General features: G+C 38.7%; 1 protein-coding gene across 4 annotated transcripts in view; it reads left to right on the forward strand.

Annotated features, from left to right (window-relative positions):
* Positions 1–21,161, forward strand: part of LOC126106504 (uncharacterized) — a 148,636-nt gene that overhangs the window by 68,431 nt on the left and 59,044 nt on the right. For 3 of the 4 annotated variants that reach the window (XM_049912823.1, XM_049912824.1, XM_049912822.1), the window contains exon 3: positions 2,509–2,609. The exons of the other annotated variant lie outside the window; for it this stretch is intronic. In XM_049912823.1, coding sequence (XP_049768780.1) covers positions 2,509–2,609 — 101 coding nt within the window. The remainder of the gene's footprint in view (positions 1–2,508; positions 2,610–21,161) is intronic. 4 annotated transcript variants of the gene reach the window in all.

Below are 21,161 nucleotides of genomic sequence, written 5' to 3' on the forward strand. Positions count from 1 at the left end.
GTACTGGCATTGGCAGTAGTCATCCCTTTACACCTTCTTTGATCACTTTTTCATGTTTGTTACACTCATTCTCACAATGTAGGAACACTATAACAGCACTTTGCTTCAGATGAACATCATTTGCAGCGGCCATCCTGATAGAGTTCAAATTGTGGAAACAGGTCGAAATAAATTTGAATGCGTATGGGAAGAATGTACCTGGGACCTCCGTGAATAGCAACTATGTAGAATGGAAGTTCTATTTCTGAAAAAAAAGAAGTTATGCAGTTCTTTTGGAGTGATGCTCTGATATATTCACGGCTCTGATATATTCACTTGCAAGTTTTGTTCTCTTCCATTCATGGATGGAGTGTCCACCCCCGGTAGCTGAGTGGTCAGCACAACAGAATGTCAACCGTAAGGGCTGGGGTTAGATTCCCGGCTGGGTTTGGAGATTTTCTCTGCTCGGGAACTGGGTGTTGTGTTGTCCTAATCATCATCATTTCGTCCCCATCAACGTGCAAGTCGCCAAAGTGGCATCAAATCGAATGACTTGCACCCGGTAAACAGTCTACCTGACAGGAGGCCCTAGTCACACAACATTTACATGGATGGAGTGAGGTAATAATGACTGTCTATGTGCTACAGTATTTTCATAAACACTGTAATTAATTTGATACTCAAATGGCCTCTGTGGAATATGAATTATGAGAGGAATAAAAGTAATCATTTATTGTATGGTTGAAGTGGTGTTGAGCAGTTGATAAACACACAAACAAGATCAGCATTGTTGGCAAGTTGTTAGCTAAGTATGGGGCAATGTAGTCATGGGTGTGGTGTGTGGCTCCCCACTACCATTCTGTTAAAAGCGTAACAACTACTTCTATTTTGAACTCACATTCTATAAATTGGCCAACAGGACTTCACAGGGACAACATTCTTCCACTGACTACTACTTAAGTCTGGCACTTTCAGTGCAGTCTCAGTAGGTCAGGCTTGAGAATGGGCCAATCAGTTCGAAACTAGTGGTCAAAATGTGTATACTGCAACTAAGACAGATTTTTAATAAATACTTCATTAAATAAAAGGGTTGCTGTCCTATATGTCTTTCACACATTTGAAAAAATATTATAATATGGGGAAGGTAAAAAAAAAAAAATTACTTGCCAAGTAGCGCAGGAGAAATGCATATAAAAGATACAGAAGTGTGTGAGCTTTCAGAGCCAGTGACTCCTCATCCTGACAAATGGGTTGAAGGGACTGGTGACGTTTAGGATACGGGGAGAGGTATGGAAAATTTGCTCAGAATCCAGGGCCAGGACGGTGTGAAAAAGTCTTCATGTTGAGACATCACCCAAGGATGACAGCTACTTGCAACACACGTGTGGGTGGCTTCATAGAATGTTTTGATAAGGCATTGTCCGATATTCTGTTGCTGTATGTTGCTGTCCCATGGAAAGATTGGAATACCATACTCCCCAATCTGACATTCGCAAGTAACACAGTGAAACAAGAAAATGCATGTTTACACCATTATTTGTGTTCCAAGGTCAGAAATCAAGATTACAAATGATACACTCTTCCTGTTTCCACTGGACGATACTCAGGATGACTAGTTGAAACATCTCATCACTAGGACAAAAGAAGAGTCAGCTGGCTCACATGTGGTCTCTGGATGCACAGGAGGAGGACTGAGAGCATCATAATGCCAAGCATAGGCCAGTGAGATACAGCCTGGGAGACTTGCTAGGGATTTTTACTGCTGTATCCAAAGTAGGACTTGCACCATAGTGTATCGTTTGTTGCTCATTGGATGTCACATACAAAGCTGAGGATTATGGCCCTTCATCAAGTAGAAAAAACCGCAGACACATTGTTTATAATCTGCGTATGAAGCCGCACTACAGGATGGAGGCGAAGCGTAGTGGTACACACGCAATTGATTACTCTGTGCAATGATTATCTTTGTCAGAATATCTCTTTGATTTATGCTGTTAGCTGTGCTACATGCGATGAGGCATGGCAGTTTAGTCAGTTTCTGGCATGCTGCAGGTTGCCAGTTCAAACCCAATCGCCAGTTATTTGTTATTTAGTACTTATCACTTACAGACATTTCTTAAAACTTATTGCGGTTTTTATGTTTGCACATTTTTCAGTAATCAGTGTTTTTATAAATAGCAGCACTCTGTTCAAGAGTTGAGTTCTGTTCTGTCTGTACATTGGTGTTTTGGTGTTTTTAACGTACGTGGTTTCAGTGCTAAATCTTGTAATTAAAAACCCTGCTTTCAGGTTTGGACTCAGTTGTGGTTAAGATATTACGGAATTAAATGGCATTTGTACTAATTTTCTACATAAATATCAAATACATTATGATATCACTGCCATGATATATGCGTTATTTCACCTTATTTTGCATTTATAAGTTTCAGTTTGTTTTATTTGTTCATATCTGTACACTATTTGCATCCTAAACGGACACATAGATACTTGTATACTAGCTTGTTCAGGACTAGTTATTTTGATGTGCAGGAGTTGTGCCTGGCAAGACCCGAAGAGTGGGGAAGGCACCACAGGAGGTTCGAAGCTGTCAGGCAGTGGTAATCTGGTCTTGAGTGGAAAAGACAATAAAGGTAACAAAATGTTCAAACGAGTCATGATTCTCTAACAGCCTGGTATATGGGTGCTAGGTGGTGGTAGATGTTGTCTATTTAACTGTTGTCTTGTGTGTAGTTAAAAACTCTTGTGTGTGAAACTGTTACTTTTGTGCGCTATCGTTTAGCTGTATGATGTCCCATTGTGAAATAGTAATTTTTTGACATTTACTTAGCAAGTTTGCTCACCGGTAAAACACTGGACTTGCATTTGGGATGGCGGCAGTTCAGATTCCTTCCCAGCTATTCAGATTTAGGTTTTCTGTGGTTTCCCTAGATTACGTAAGGCAAATGCTGGAATGGTTTCTTTGGAAATATGGTATTCTTCTTCCTTTCATTCCTGTTCCATCCTCTGAGCTTGATCTCTCTCTTAGAGAGACAGAACATAAACTCTTCCCCACTGTTTCTTTCAGTGTTCAATGTAACACACGTGAGATATTATCTGACGTGAATGACAGAAAGCAGTGTGTATAAGTTCCACGTCAATCGCACAATAATGGGCACTCAAAATTTGACAGTCTGTCATGGTGTGCTACAGGGTTCAGAGGCAGTGTTTTCAGAACACAGGAGTGTGTTGCAAGAATTGCATCTGGTCTTCATTCTGGAAAATATTGTAGAGACCTCTTCAAAAACTGGACATTTTGACAATTAAAATGGTAAAAAACATGAATATATTGCTGTGAGCAAGAACAGCCTCCACAGAGATTTGAAGCAAACATTAGTGCAGAAAGGAATCAGATATGAGTCTGTATGTGTCCAACAACCTACCAGAACACATTATATGTCTTGTAGATCATATATTGGTGGAGTTTAAGACTGGATTAAAGAACTTGCTAATAGCCAACTCCTACTCCATTGAAGAGCATCTTCACAGTAACACTTAATTTGTATGTTTTATGTTAGTTTATAATTAGAATTTGCAGTGTAATACAGTAAAGTCATTTCAATGTATTGCCCTTAACTTAAATGTATATCTCCAATTTCTTTCCACATCCAAGAGATTACTCACTGTGGGGTCCACAGAATTGGCTTAATCTAATCTAATAAGATTTGGGGTGAATGCCAAGGAGAAAATAGCCTTTCCTCATTAGTGAGCAAGTGTGTCTGTGTCTGGAGCTATAACTAGAAAAGCTTCAGAATATCTTTGTTTCATTAAACAGAAACTTTACTAATTGATTAAATTCACCAAAACAGCTTTACAGAATACTTGCATTCATTTTTATTTTTGTTTTGTTTTTTAAATGAGTAGCCTTTTGTGTTGTGGTGCTACCCACCTTCAAGGGATAAGACTGGCTACAGAATCAGACATGTAGCCAGCCTTTGTACAAGGCTGTTGAACTCCCACTAGCATTTCAGTGGCAACTCCACATGGTGCAACAAATGTACTGGTTACTGTTGAGTCACAAGTATTCTATCTACCTTTACAGGAATACTATGCAATTTTCACTTGAAGTGCCTGGCAGATGAATCATCAGACCACATTCATACTATTTCTCTACTGTTCCACTTTTGAACAGCATTTGGGAAGAACAAGCAGTTTAATCTTTTTGTATGAACTCTAATTTATGTTATTACAATAATCATTGCTCCCTATGTAGGTGGGCCACAAAGTGTTTTCATTCTTCGAGAAGAAAAATGGAGACTAAAATCTCGTGAAAATATCTCGTTGCTATGAAAAATCCACATGTTCTAATGATTGCCTCCCCAACTTATCATTTTGCTTTAATGATTGCCACCTCAACTTATCATTTTGCTTTAATGATTGCCACCCTAAATTGCATGTTATATCCATGACACACACACTCCCCGATTTTGCTAAAATAATAACCAAGTTGCCAGCCTTTGAACTTTCTCAGTGTTGTTCGTCAATCCTATCCGTTAAGGATCCCATACCGCACAGCAGTACTGTAGCAAGAATGGACGAGAAGTGTAGATACTCTCTTTAATAGCTTTGTTGGATCTTGTAATTGACTTGTTGATAAAAAAAGTCTTCGGTTTACCTTCCCCTCAACATTATTGGTGTGGTCGTTACAATTTAAGTTGATTATTGTCTCTAGGTATTTGACAGCTTTTAGATTTATGTATTTCATCATGTAACTGAAATTAGAGAGATTCCTTTTAGTTCTCACATGTATGATCTCTCACTTTTCATTATGTAGAATCAATTGCCACTTTTTGTGTCAGAATCGTTTTACAATTGGTTTTGATCTTCTGAGATTTTATTAGATCGTAAATGACAGCATCATCCGGAAACAATCAGAGAGGGCTGCTCAGATTGTGTTCTAAATCACATATGTAGATTAGGAACAGTAGAGAGCCTTTAATGCTTCTGGGAATGCCAGATATATCACTTCTGTTTTACTTAATGACTCTGTTACTACGAGCTATGACCTCTCCGACAGGAAATCACAAATCCAGTCGCTTAGCTGAGACAACACTCCATAGGCACACAGATTAATTAGAAGTCACTTGTGGAACGGTCTCAAAACCCTTCTGGAAATTTATAAATATGGAATCCATTTGAGGTCCCCTGTCAACAACAGTCCACTACTTCATGAGAATATAGAGCTAGTTGTATTTCAAAAGAAAGATATTTTCTGAATCCATGCTGACTGTGTCATCAGGTACTTTTCTCAGAGGTAATTTATAATGTGTGAACAAAGTATATGTCCCAAAACCCTATTGCAAATAGACTTCAGTTATATGGGTATGTAATTCAGCGGTTTACTCACATTTCCTTTCTTGGGTCCTAGCGTGCAGTTTTCTCTGTCTTCTGGTAGGGATCTTTTATTGAACTAATGGTTGTACGTGATTATTAAGTATGGAGCTATCGTACCACTATATTCTGAAAGAAATCAAACTGGTATATGGTCTGGACTGCAAGACTTGCCTTTATTAACTGATTTGAGTTGCTTCATTACACAAAGGATGTGTACTTTTAAGTTACTATGTTCGGCAACTTGTCTAGTGTCTAGCCCTTTAAATTCTATTTGTAAATTATTAATGAACAAGGCTTTTTGGTATCCACTCAGATGCTGGCATAGTAAAAGTTGTTGTGAACAAGATTCGAGCCCTTATGTTTGTAGAAGTGTGGAGATGACTGCAGCTGTTTACTTATTGAGGCTATCAATTTACATGTCGTGCTGCTCCCTTTGTTGCACAGCAGGCCACGTAAAGACATGTTGCAGAACACCATAATAATAGCTGATCAAGTTAAAAAAAATAGTAAAATATTTATAAATTAAAAAGATTTTCAACAGTAGCAATAAAATAAAAGCCTGTGGAAAAACAAAAAAGTGAATTGAAAAAATAAAAAGGGAAACAGGAGGAGTAAAAGATAGGTGGCAAAAAAGTGAAAGAAATATGTAAATGAAATAAGCTGTCACCAGCTCACAAATTAATTCTAAACTTATTCTACTACCAACCAGTTTGCACCAGCCCCGATAATGCTAGTCACAGCACTCTCTATACTGTTTGCCTGGGTTTTCTATTTTGTAAATGAAATCCAACAATTTTGTGGAAGTTGATAGAAGGTTTTCACCTGATAAGAGTTCTCACGTGTTTTAATTTGATACACACACGAACAAAAAAAAAAAAGTACACATAAGTTAATGTATGCAACCTGGACCTATCAGCACAAACAATAAGTGATCAACGAGCTCAAGTAACAAACAGTAAACCGAAATATAACAGGAAAACTGGAAAAAAAACTGTAAAGTATTTATGGTCTAAGAATGGACAATCTGGGATGGAACACCAATTACAATATGAATAACAGGACGTGCGCGCGCGCGCACTCACACACACACACACACACACACACACACACACACACACACACACACACACACACACACACCTGTGCGCGCTGCCACTGTTATCTCAGAGCTATATAGCCTCATTGGCGCAAGTAGTGATCGCGGTTGGCATAGATAGTGGTGTTACAGAAGACGTTTGAAGTTAAACGTGCTGTGTTGTATGGTGTGCTGCTTGATAGCTTGTACCATCTGGTTTCTTCCATACAACATATCGTTCGTTTCTGTTAACCCCTTCCCCAGGTCTCAACCTTCACTATAGTCTGATTAAAATTACTTGGTAGTTGACACTTCACATATTGCAGATGGTTCCCACCAGTCAGAGCGCTCAGCATCACGCCTAAACCGTTTGCTGCTGCCAAACTGCCACAATAATCAGTCAGTTCATTTACAGCTCCTTGCCATTCTTACTTGTGTTTGGATATTGAATCGTGCGTCTCGCACTTTTATTTTGTATTTCGTCATATGTGGTACCCACACCACAAACAACATGCGCACATACCAATGCTAATAAAACACACGTATTTGATACACAGCACCAAGTAAACACTACTGGATATTGAACACAATATGCAATTCAGAAATCGGTTTACGTTAGATAAGCTTCTTATGAGATAGCCTGAAACAGAGTTTTTGAAGGCTGCAATTCGTCATTGCAATTGGATGATCACAGTCAAAAATATAACAAAATGTCATATTATTGTTCTTCAGCACAAAGGTTAGCACATTATCCTGCCGTGCTGAAGATCACCGGTTTGAATTTTGTCAAATGTCACAAATGCTTTTTATTTCTAAATCTAATCGCAAGTGCTTGACTATCATTTGTATCCAGTTAATTGATTTAAGTGTAATTTTTGTTTCTAATTCTTTGTCACATCACTTTCATGATCATGCTGAATTTATTTGCCATTATTTTTCTACCTATCATTCTTTTTTCATCTGGAATCTGCCTGTGTCATCTATGATCTGGCACCAAGTGCCAACAAGGAATGCTCACCATTTGGTAATGCATCTACATCTACGTGATTACTCTGCTATTCACAATAAAGTGCCTGGCAGAAGGTTCAGTGAACCACCTTCAAGCTGTCTCTCTACTGTTCCACTCTCGAACGGCACGCGGGAAAAATGAGCACTTAAATTTTTCTGCGCCAGCCCTGATTTCTCTTATTTTATCGTGATGATCATTTCTCCTTATGTAGCTGGGTGACAACAAAATGTTTTCGCAATCGGAGGAGAATGCCACTCCAATTCACTTATCATGTCTTTGACACTATCTCCCCTACTTCGTGATAATACAAAATGAGCTGTCCTCCTTTGTACTTTTTTGATGTCATCCGTCAGTCCCACCTGATGCGGATCCCACACCACACAGCAATACTCCAGAACAGGGCGGACAAGCGTGGTGTAAGCAGTCTCTTTAGTAGACTTGTTGCACCTTCTAAGTGTTCTGCCAATGAATTGCAGTCTTTGGCTTGCTCTACCCACAATATTATCTGTGTGATTGTTCCAGTTTAGGTTATTTGTATTTGTGTGACTTATCGCATAATGTCTTTTAGTACTCATGTGAATAACTTCACACTTTTCTTTATTCAGGGTCAATTGCCACTTTTCACACCATACAGATATCTTATCTAAATCATTTTGCAAGTCATTTTGATCATCTGATGACTTTACAAGATGGTAAATGACAGCATCATTTGCAAACAATCTAAGAGGGCTACTCAGATTGTCTCCTATGCCGTTAATATAGATCAGGAACAATACAGGACTTATAGCACTTCCTTAGGGAACGCCAGGAAGCTCGTTTAGCCAGTGAGAGGATAGTTTCAGGTAACCAGTGATAGCAAGAAGTTACAGTTTGCTTTTAGCGCTGAAACTGAACTTTTTCTGTCTTGAGTAAGATCTTGCAGATTAGCTTTGATCGCCATGAACAAAATGATCACAATTTTAGTTCTGGTGCAGATTGGCCACCACTGCTTTCTCGTAACATCACTCATCATAGGGTTCTGGTTAGCTTAAGGTTCAAGTTTAAATTCAGGGCTACAAAATGCATCTCCTGTTGCACTTCAGTCATTGGTCACTTGGAAACACCTGTCAATAGAGCATCTCACATTTCCGACATATTTCTTGGCATCCACTTCTGACAAAGCATCGTGTTACACAACAACAGGATTTGTGAAGTGATTTGCTGTGTTTGTGTGTTGCTAATAATCGAGTGGTAGACGGTGGCCGACACTGTAATGGTAAGTGACAGACGTCAACTACCAGGTAATTTTCAAGGGACTGTAGTCCCCCATCCTCCAGCTGCCTCTGGGCCCTTCCCTGCTCCCAATCTGGCCCCACATGTGCTCTCTATATCCTCAGCTCACCTGAATAGACCATTCCCCCATCTCCACCCCCACTACCCCATCTCTCTGTGCCTCGTTCCCTCCCTGTTATTGTTACTTAAGAAATGTTTTTGCTTCAGCTATTTGTTCTTTTTCCTACCCTGAATGTTAACAGCTACCTGTATGTTGTATTTTTGGCAGTGTTAATTTATAGTAGCCCATGACTAGTGGTTCTTTAACATAAAGCGAAGGGCCACGTTTGCAGTCTGTTGGCTTGAATATCGTGGTTTGGAAGATACTGTAACAAACATCGTGTGTTTTACCAAGCTCTCCACATTCACATCTGTCTTGATTGTCTTTTGTTGTTTTGTGCAAATGGAGATGATACAGTCCGCACTCCATTATGAAATACATTGTACAGAACAATTTGTACACACAACAGTCAGTGTCATTGTCCCAGTCCCTTTGCCTCATGTTGGTTATCCAGGTCTTTGATCGAATTTTTTTCATGATTTGGTCCTCTGCAGTCTTGACTCAAATGCAGGATGGAGAGACTTGAAATTTTGTTGTCTTCATCAGATGTGTTAACGACTGTGTTCTCTGTTTGATGACAAGGGCTCCTGGAATAAGCGTGATAATAGCATTAACAAAGAAAGATAATGATAAAAACAGCACTGATAGAAAAATTAATGATAAAACAAAGAAATAAGAGCTGCATTAGCGTGGTGGCTTTTATGAAAAGTGTTGAAGTGACCATAACATGGTCATCAAGCTGATTCAACACAACCAACATTTCCTGCTTGGGGAGAATTATAGTTTACTTAATAATTTAGATCAGCACTAACACTTGTAACTGTGTGTTTGTGAACTCAAACTACTACTACTTTCCTTATTATTATTATTATTATTATTATTATTATTACAACTCCTTACTCTTATTTGAATCTCTAGCATGCAGCTTTATACAAAAATAAGAAAAAGTAGCTCCAGACCTTGGAACTGGGGCTCACAAGTTATTATATATCTTAAAGTTTATCTTAATTCTCAAATTTGTTTTATTTCAAAATAACTGACCTGTTTTTCCATACACTAAATTCATTCGTAATGGCACTGCTTATGAGTAGCAGTGCAGTTACAGAAAGTATGTAAGCAAATATAGTCAAGAACTCGCTGAAAATATAGTATTGTTGTGTGAAGTTGAAAGTGAAAGAGCAAGTTAGTTACTAACTTCTAGGCACCATTGCCCACTCTAACTGCCTGCTTCAGTTTGCCAGAAGCTTATGGTTATGCATTGTAAAGTTAATTTGATTAGTTTTTCTTGTGTATTTTGTGTTCACTAGCTGTACATCCATTAACGGTTGAAGATTTAATCACAAAAACAATCCCTATCTCTTTTTGTTTTAACAGTTTCAGCACATTCTGGTAGCCATGCCTAAGACACCATTTCCATTAATCAAATCAGGCAGTAACAGCTCTTGCGCTGAGCTATTGCAGCTCAAAGATAGGGTGGTATTACAAAAATAACCCTTGTCAAATATATAGCTGACAGATACAAGCTTTGTCATTTGGCGGAGCATATTTAGTATGAAGGCTGATTAATTGTAACCTGAATATTTATCACCTTCCTTGCAATTGTTGGGGTCTTTGCCTGGTGCTTGCCTGTGTTCTGAAAAGTGTGTCCAGTGACATAAAGAAAGATGTCAAGAAAAACATGTTGGTGGAGACTGCATGTAAGCACTGTCTCCTTTCTTTTCTGTCCTAGTACTTTTTTCAATCTTGTCTTGTTGACAACAATGTTTGTACATGAACTGTGCCTATACTCATTGGGTGATGATACAAAATATTGTGACACTTTCAGTTGACTACATTTGAACGAAGGGAATAAATTTCCATAGTTACACAAAAGAGCGAAAAATGTTAAATGGCTGATATTTGGCTATTCTTATCACTATTGATAAAACAGCGCTAAATATTTCGCAGAGAGTGAGCAAGTCGTGGTGATAGTGCAGGTTCATTGTCTAGGGCCCCATGGGCACACATTGTCTGTTTCTGTTACCTTCCTGTAGGAGGGCATTCGTCATTTTTATGCACTTTGTGACATCAAGTATGCACTGTGTATCAGTGTTTGATCTCGGAACAGCAGTTGTCGAAGGATGTGAGTGGAAACGAGCCTTATGCTGTTTCTTGGTCATTCAGACCATACTGAACATCTCATATTCTTATTTATACTACTGGTTTCTCATTAAGTCATTCCATAAAAATCTGTCTTAAATGTATCTGCCTGAAACTCAGACTGTGAAGAAAATGCAAAAAGTATTTCTGGACAAATAGCAAATTGATTTGCCCTAAAAAGTCAACTGAAGTGTTCAGTACTTTAAATGTATTATTGGGATATCTTCCACCTGGCCCTTGTTCAACATCTATCATACTACAGAAGCATATAGCTGTTGTTTGTAGTGAAGAAGCCAGATAGATTGTGCAAGCAGTAGTTCACCTGAAAAAATTGTAAGTCCTTCATGAGCTAAACAGACTTTTCAAGTAGAATGCAGAATTGTTTTACTTTTCAATTAAATGCAAAACCTTCATGCACTTTAGCTAACAACTAATGGGATATTTTATGCACCACATATATGACATTATGTGTTTGGTGTTCTGTCTTTCCAGTGAGGAACCCATAATGTTAAATTATCATGAAGGATATATGCTATTTTGTGCTAAAGGTTTTCCTGTCAACTCCATTGTTATTTATGTACTGTTCAGTTTTTACTATTTCATTGCAAAGATGTTACTCAATGTATGTTTCTACTTCACTCTAGATGTGTTACATCTCTTCCAATGTTGTCTGCTAACATTTAACTTCTTTGGTGATAATACTCAATGAATACCTGAAGATGGCCTTGTAAGCTGAAAACCGGTTAGCAATAAAAATAATATTGTAGAACAAAAGCAAACTGGTGCTTTTCATTTATTATTATCATGAAGGAGTTGCCAAGAGGGACAGAACAAAGTGATCTCTTTCAAAACTTGAAAAATATGCAACATTTTCACAGAGATTTAGATTTAAAAGGAAGTGCTGATCTGGGTAAACATTTTGTCATGGTTTTCTTTTTTATATAAGTTAGTGCATAGTTTGAAAATGTTTGAAAGGCCACCCTATCACTTTCCCATTAGAGATTATTCTTTTTTTGAAAAATGATTAGGATTTCTTACCTATTTTACTTATGAAACAAAAACACAACATTGAAGTTCCAGATGACTGGCACACAGTACTTATCTTCTTTGCAACAAGCTGTAGCTTTCAGCATATGAAAGGTAGACTCTTTCATTAATATCCAACATCAAGAAAGTTATTGACCACCACTTCAAACTACATGGAAAGAAAATATACTGAATGGACTAAGTGTATTTAAACAAGACATTCAAGAGCTAATTTCTGTGTGGAACAATTAGACAAGACCTTGGCATATGACTGCATTTCTGAACAAAGTAGAAATTGCACATGAGTTGACATTGTCAGCTATACAATGTAATCAAGATTAAGTAGTCAGAAGCTGAAGACCTCAAGGCTCTTTCTGTTTTCTTGATGAGTGAGAGAGAGAACTTTTTCAATATACTAACAGCCTGTGGAGTGGAAGAAGCTGGACCATACTTGGTTATGATTCAATCTGACACCATCCCTAGAGAAGACAAGTGAAAGTTAGATTTGTTCAGTTCTGTTCATTTTTTAATATAACTTAAATTTGTCTCCGTTATTGCATTAGCATACCGTGATGTAAGTGAAAATGAAATGCCATGTGGCTGGGGCCTCCCATTGGGTAGACCAAATGCCTGGTGCAAGTCTCTTGTGTTGATGCTTCTTCAGCGACTTGCATGTCGATGAGGATGATATGATGAAGAAGACAACACAACACCCAGTCCCTGAGCAGAGAAAATCTGACCCAGCTGTGAAGCTAACCTGGGCCCTTTTGCATGGAATTTTACCACCAGCTAAATTTTCTCAGCCAATGTCAGTGAGAACTGTACTTAAAAAACATTCATTGTATTTGGACAGGAAGGTAACTTAGTATTAGGCCTACAACTTTGTTTCCACCATTCTTTCTTGAAGTTCACGGCTTTATTGTGAAAAACTTATGAACAATTTGTGATGGAAAGTATTGGCCATCACTGGCCACTACTTTTCCCATCTTTCGAGCAGCATACAAATCCTACGGTGGGCAAATGTGTATATTTTGATGAGATTCGTGAATCAGTCCAGTTTTACACTTGTTAGTACAGGATGGGGCAAATAAAAGTGGCCTGGAGAAGAGAATTGCAGACAAAGAAACATGTCAGAGGAAAGGAAATACAGTACTAACATGACTATAGAAGATGTTGAAAGTGACCACCATTCATCTCCTGGCACTTCTGGTCCCTGGTCAGCAAGTTGCTGAAGGCGGATTGAAGCTGGCCTGCTGGAATTGCTGCAGTCTCATCCGAAATGTTTTCTGCTGCAGTTCTTGAAGACTATGAGGGTTGTTACGACAGTTTAGACTTGAGGGGTCCCGCACCAAGTAATCGCACACTGATAGATCAGGTGACCTGGATGGCCAAATAGGGCCATGACTATGCAGATCCAGGTGGAGTATTTGCCCACATGGTCGATGTGATATGTCAGTCTCTTGTGACAGGCGTCAGGTTGATTTGGCGGGACTCTGGACTGCAGCTACTTTTTCTGGTGTGCAGGCATGTTTCGGAATATTTTTTGACTTGTTCAAAACACATACTGCCTGATGCCATTTTCGAACTTGGTGCTCTTTGCTCGCACTTTCACACCATTAAACTTCTCAGCAAACAACTGACCACAACATTTCCACAACTTTTTCATGTAACTTTCCACAACAAACACCCACTGCTCGCACTATGCTTTGAACTTATGTGGCTGATGTACACGGGCTGTGGTTATATGCATACATTCTCGTCCAGTTGTATCGGCGTGTCTGGACAACTTTTTAGTTGCCTCACCCTGTATAGCCAGAAGTGGTGGCAGCCAGGCTGCATGTAATTGATCAAAAAAGGTGGTAGTCAGAGAGAGCAATGTCTGGAGAATATGGCTTCCATCCAGTCACTCACTGATCAGTCTGGCCTGGCAACGGAAGACAACAAAACGAAAGCTGAAATTTTAAATTTAGTTTTTGAGAAATCTTTCACGCAGGAGGATTGTACAAACATATCGCCGTTTGAGTCTCGTACAGATTCCCATATGGAGGACATAGTGATAGACATCCCTGGGGTTGTGAAGCAGCTGAATGGGTTGAAAATAAATAAATAAATCGCCAGGTCCTGATGGGATTCCAATCCGGTTTTACAGAGTGTGCTCTACTGCATTGGCTCCTTACTTAGCTTGCATTTATCTTTTGCCCAACCTAAAGTCCTGAGCGACTGAAAAAAAGTGCAGGTGATGCCTGTATACAAGAAGGGTAGAAGGACACATCCTCAAAATTACAGACCAATATGCTTAATATCGGTTTGTTGCAGGATTCTCGAACAAGTTCTCAGTTCGAATATAATGAATTTCCTTGAGACAGGGAAGTTGCTGTCCATGCATCAGCACGGCTTTAGAAAGCATGGCTCCTGCGAAACGCAACTCGCTCTTTTTTCACATGATATCTTGCGAACCATGGATGAAGGGTATCAGACGGATGTCACATTCCTTTACTTCCGGAAAGCATTTGATTCGGTGCCCCACTGCAGACTCCTAACTAAGTTACGAGCATATGGGATTGGTTCCCAAATATGTGAGTGGCTTGAAGACTTCTTAAGTAATAGAACCCAGTACGTTGTTTTCGATGGTGAGTGTTCATTGAAGGTGAGGGTATCATCTGGAGTGCCCCAGGGAAATGTAGTAAATCCGCTGTTGTTTTCTATCTACATAAATGGTCTTTTGGATAGGGTGGATAGCAATGTGCGGCTGTTTGCTAATGATGCTGTGGTGTACGGGAAGGTGTTGTCGTTGAGTGACTGTAGGAGGATACAAGATGACTTGGACAGGATTTGTAATTGGTCTAAAGAATGGCAGCTAACTCTAAATATAGATAAATGTAAATTAATGCAGGTGAATAGGAAAAAGAATCCCGTAATGTTTGAATACTCCGTTAGTAGTGTAGCACTTGCAACAGTCACATCGATTAAATATTTGGGCGTAACATTGCAGAGCGATATGAAGTGGGACAAGCGTGTAATGGCAGTTGTGGGGAAGGCGGATAGTCGTCTTCGATTCATTGGTAGAATTTTGGGAAGATGTGGTTCATCTGTAAAGGAGATCGCTTATAAAACACTATTCTTGAGTACTGCTTGAACGTTTGGGATCCCTATCAGGTCGGTTTGAAGGAGGACATAGAAGCAATTCAGACGCGGGTGTTACAGAAATGCTTCAGGAACTCTGGTGGGAGTCTCTGGAGGAAAGGAGGCTTTATTTTCATAAATCACTACTAAGGAAATTTAGATAACCAGTATTTGAGGCTGATTGCAGTACAATTTTACTGCCACCAACTTACATTTCGCGGAAAGACCACAAAGATAAGAGAAGAGAGATTAGGGCTCGTGCAGAGGCATATAGGCAGTCATTTTTCCCTCGTTCTGTTTGGGAGTGGAACAGGGAGAGAAGATGCTAGTTCTGGTACGAGGTACCCTCCGCCACGCACCGTATGGTGGATTGCTGAGTATGTATGTAGATGTAGATGTAGATGTATGGCAGGTGAGATGTTACTTCCCTCGTCGACATTCCCAAATATGATTTGACAGGTTTTGGAACTAGAGGTTGAGCAATATCATACAGCAAAATCACCTTCTCATGTCTATTACTGTATTGTGTCCATTTGTCTTTCATTGCTTGCTTCAAATGCGTCTGTTGCGTTTGATAACGATCTCTTGTGGTTTTTTTCAGTCTGTTTCAGAAGCTCATAATAAATGATGCTGAACTGGTCTCACTAAATACAGAACATGACCTTCGAGCCATAAATATTCAGTTTGGCTGTCAATGTAGAAGCACGGCTAGGATGTTCCTTTGATTTCTTGCTCATAGGATTATTGTAAGAAACCTATTTTTTGTCCCTGCGTACAATATGATGCAGAAATCCCTTCCACTTTTGCCAGGCAAGCAGTTGTTAATGAGCAGACACTACTCATTATTTCTCAGCTTCAACTCGCATGGCACCCAATGTCCTTGCACGTGTATCATTCCTATGGGTTTAAAGTGTTTGAGGGAAATGGCTTGTTAACTACCCCCAACAATTGTGCTAATTCCTGTTGTGTTTGGCATGTGTTGTGTTCAGGTAACGTCAATAGTTCCACGTCTTTGAAAACTCTCACTCTTCCCCTGTCATGCTGGTGTTCCACATCAAAATTACCATTCTTGAAGTATTGAAACCATTCTCTGCATGCTCCTTCACTTTCAGTTTCAATTGCGAATTTCTACATTTTAAAGCAGAAAATTAAGACTTCCTGCAAATGACTAGAATTGGACTTGTAAGGTAATATATTCAATCGAGAATAACTTAATGACACAATCACAGATTGTGTTAAGTTTACAAATTCTGAAGCTTATTGTATGATACATACAACCATATTCAGCACCACCACTTAACTCTACTGCCATCTATTGAGAAATGGCAGAAGCAAAGTTGTAGACATAATACAATTTAAAATGATTGTTTTAAGTATGTTTAGGAAGCAGAGTAAAAGATATAATTGAGAACAAGACAATATGCATATATGTACAATGTTTTGTCGTTACTGAAAATTATAAATTTTTGACAAGGGCTGTTTTTGTAACCACCGCATTTTAGTGATAATCTGCACCTGTGACTTCTACTCATATCACCAAACACCCATATTCTTGATGTTCCACTAACCATATATTTATTTATTTATTTGTTTGTAATAAATGTAGGTTTATTTTTTATGTTGATGTGCAGTTTATTGACATTTGTTATCTTATGTTTCGTTTCATTTCTGTTGCTCGTTTTTCATTTATCAACTGAAGGTAGTAGTTCATTGGGTGACTTGGAAACTTAGCTCATTCACGTGTACTTGGACACCAGAGAATTCTAAGCCAGTATACAATGCCAGAAAGGAAATCTTGTTTTGTAATCCAAGAATATTAGATAAAAGAAATTAGTTAAATCATTAGGGGAGATGAAAATGTAATTCTGGTTAGGTACTGGAATTTGATAGGATACAAAGAAAGAATAAAGAAAGTAGTATCAGAATGTGTACTGAGGATAACGAATGAAAGGGGAAGCTGTTTGATAGAATTTTGCCTAGAGTACAAGTTAACACTTGATTCAGCATTTATGAAGGAAAGTTCTGTGCGTGGAACAGACATCGAAAAGTTTCAGGTAGATTATGTAATGGTAGGACAGAGTTTTCAAAACCAGTTTTAAATTTCAAAATATTTCCAGGGGCAGGTGCGAAATCTGGCCACAGTTGATTGACTATGAGCTGCAGAAATTGAAACTGAAGAATGGGTAGATATTGAGGGGTCTGGATAGGGATACGTTGAAAGAAACGGAGGCTGTTGGGGAAGCATTGGACAACAATTGACCAAAATTGAGGCAAAGGGACACAACAGAATAGAAATTGGTAGCTTTGAGAGAGGACATAGTTAAGCAAATAGACAAAAATAAAAGGCCTAGTAGAAATTGTTGAGTAAGACATGAGGCATTGAATTTAATTGAAGAACCGTGAAAATATAAAAATGAAACAGGCAAAAATGAGGTTGATTGAAAGTGCATATTGGCAGTACAGGATTAGCTAAAAACAATGCAAAACTGTACACTGTGATGACAAAAGTCATGGATAGTGATGCACCCATATACCAATGGAAGCAGTATTACGTACACAAGGTATAAAAGGGCAGTGGATTGGCAGGGCTGTCTTTGAAGGCAGGTGATCCATGTGAAAAGGTTTCTGATGTGATTGTGGCTGCACGTGGGAATTAACATACTTCGAACTTGGAATGGTAGTTGGAGATAGACGCATGGGACACTCCATTTCAGAAATTGTTAGGGAGTTCCGTATTCCAAAACCCACAGTGCCTAGAGTACCAAATTCCAGCATTATCTCTCACCTTGGGCAACGCAGTGGCCAACAACCTTCACTTAATGACAGAGAGCAGCAGTGTTCGTGTAGAGTTGTCGGTGCTAACAGACAAGCGGCACTGCATGAAATAACTACAGAATTCAATGTGGACATACAACGAATGTATCCATTTGGACAGTGCAGTGAAATTTGGTATTAATGGGTTATGGCAGCTGACAACCAATGCGAGTGTCTTTGCTAGTAGCGCGACGCTGCGTGCAGCTCCTCTCCTCGGCTTGTGACATATTGTTTGAACCCTAGATGACTAGAAAACTGTGGTCTGGTTAAATTTGTCCTGATTTAAGTTTTTAAGGGAACTTGTATGTGAATAACACTCAAAAAATCAGTTTTTTGATTTTTGTCTTAAAACATTCTCCGTAGTTTTCTGAACGAGAAAAATTTACTTCTAGGGAAATGGACCACAGAAATTACCAAAATTAGAGGAGATTAGAAATGGCTGCACGCGCCGTGACATTCCCATGGCACACAGTCAGCTCTGTTAAAAATAAAGTTTTGCTCTCCTTTGTTTAGTTTTTATGACTTTTTAGTCTCATTAGTTGGCTTTACAGTTGCTTATCTTTAGTTTATACAGGGAGTTTAGTTAATGTTTGCTGTTGTTTTGGCACAAATATTTTGTTTACAGCGACGTAATAGTGTGCGCGGGTGTCTTAACGCGTGCGCGGGTGTCTTATTCTACTTCAAAGCAATGGGAAACAACATGCTAAACAACATGAATTTTATGGGAATCAGTTCACCAAACGGATTAACTCTGCTAATACTGAAATACAACATGATACAACACTTGAATCAGCTTCAACTATTCCAAGTGCTTTGAAGCTAAAACTGAAATATTTGGACAATGGGCTTGACAGTATTAACGCTGATAAAATACACACACCAAGTGTTGATTCAGTTTGTGTTATTGTGGAACTCTCTGCTCTGTGAGCTAATAAAGCAAGCTTCACAGTGTAAGGAGTGTGGCAGTAGTGTGGTGTGAAGGTAGCTGAGGAGATACATGCTATAAGAGCTTGTACATCTAAATTAAGAATTGTTTGTAATTTTGTGATTCAAGCGAGTGTGGTTACACTTGTGGCGTAACTAAACATAGTGTATAACAGATATATTAAACTTGCTTATGCTATGAGGTGAGGTGTATATGCAAAGGGTACAGAATCGCACAAATTTTCTGTGATCTTATGGACTCACCTCCCCCTACAATGTTTGACAGGTACAATAAATAAAATTATTCTACAGACTTTAGAAGAAGTAGCAAATGATAGTATGAAAAATATTGTTCAGGAAAGTATAGGCATGAATGACAGTGATACATGTATGTCTGCAGCCCTGAATGAATCCTGACAACGAAGAGTCATTGGTCATGGCTGCAGTAGTGGAACTGAAAATCATGAATTTTTGATTAATTTTAGTGGTTGTTATGGAGGGATGGAATCTGAAAGTGTTGTGAAGGTATTTCACAGGTCACTGGAGAAATGTGGTTGGATGTATATACTTTACCTAGGACATGGAGACTCAAGAGGGTACCAAGAAGTTTGTGACTCCAAACCTTATGGTGACACAAAAATTGAAAAAAATGGAATGTGTTGGATATCTCCAGAAAATGTTAGGTAGAAGATTGAGGAATTTGAAGGGAAAGAAATTAGCTGATGGTAAGAGCATTAGTGGATGTGGTGGCTTATAGGTGAAGAAATAGACATGTTGCAGTATTATTATGGACAAGCCATAAGACAAAATAAAAATGACCTTGAGAGAATGAAAAAGGCAGTATGGGCTACCTTCTTTCATAAATCCTCCACAGATGACAAACCATTTCATGTACGCTGCCCACCTGGCAGTGTTTTGTGGTGTGGCTACCAGAAAGCTGTTATTCAAGGTAAGACTTAAAACTGTAAGCAGTCTTTGCCATTTGCTATAATGGAAGCTATAAAACCTATATGTATAGGGATCTTAGTGACACATGATTATCAGAGAAATGCTCACATGGTAGGACCTAAAATCAAAATGAAAGTATCAACAATTGTATATGGCGACGGATACCAAAAACTATTTTAGTAAGACTAAATACTTTGAAAATAGGTGTGCTAGATGCTGTGCTATGTTTCAATGACAGTGAAGTGTCAAGACTTACTAATGTTATGGAGCTGATGGGAGTGCCTGTTGGACTAAATATGCACAGAACTCTAATAGCCATTGACCTAAGGAGACTCTTCGAAGCAGAAAAATCAGTATTGGAAGCCACCAAAGAAGCATGAAAAAGAAGAAGAAATGTGAAAAAGAGAAGGGAGGAAGAACAACACAGAAAACAAGATGAATATGGAATTAGTGCCATGCAGGCTTAATAGAAAAAGCAAGTATTAACTTTAACTTGAATTTTCCAAAAGTTAAATTGTTTCGTGTTCTGGCACACTTTGTCTAAAAACTCTTAAAAATAGAGTGCTGAAATTTTTTATACTGTTTTTTGTGCCACAAATTATGACAGCACCATCTTTTCAATAGTCTGCTTTAAAGATAATAGAGTAAAGAACTTACATGAAAAAACTGTCTATTTTGTTTGTATTTTTAGTATTGTGTACCTATGATGTACATGAATAATTAGCATGCTTTATTTCACTTGCAACAAAAAATACAGTTAAAAGAAGTGTGATAGTTAAAGCTGTAGTTCATACATAAAAATGTTCTCAAAAGATGTCTTAAAAATGGTAATTATTATATGGGCTTACCAATCTTATTCTTTGAGATACACTATTCAGAAAACTGACAATTTTTTCAAGGTTTCCCCTGGTATTCACAGACCAGTCCCCTTAAGGGCTGATGGTAATGTTAGATTGTGACGCAGACCCCACTAAGTCATGGACCCAAGTTGTCAGCAAGGCAGTGTCCAAACTAGTGGTAGCTCCATAATTGTGTGAGCTGTTTTTAAATGGAATGGACTGAGTCATCTGGTGCAGCTGAACCAATCATTGACTGGAAATGATGTTCTACTTGCCCAGACCATTTGCAGCCATTCATGGATTTCATTTTGCCAAACAATAATGCCATGTCACCGGGGCACAATTACTCGTGACTGGTTTGAAGAACTTTCTGCTCAATTCAGCAAATGATTTGGCCATCCAGATCCCCCAACGTAAATCCCATTGAACATTTAAGGGGGACATATTCGAGAGGTCAGTTCATGTACATCGTCTTGCACCGGGAACACTTTTGTAATTGTGGACAGCTATACAGGCACCATGGCTCAGTATTTCTGCAGGGAA

The sequence above is a fragment of the Schistocerca cancellata genome, chromosome 10 (genome assembly GCF_023864275.1).
Source record: "Schistocerca cancellata isolate TAMUIC-IGC-003103 chromosome 10, iqSchCanc2.1, whole genome shotgun sequence".
Classification (NCBI taxonomy): domain Eukaryota; kingdom Metazoa; phylum Arthropoda; class Insecta; order Orthoptera; family Acrididae; genus Schistocerca; species Schistocerca cancellata.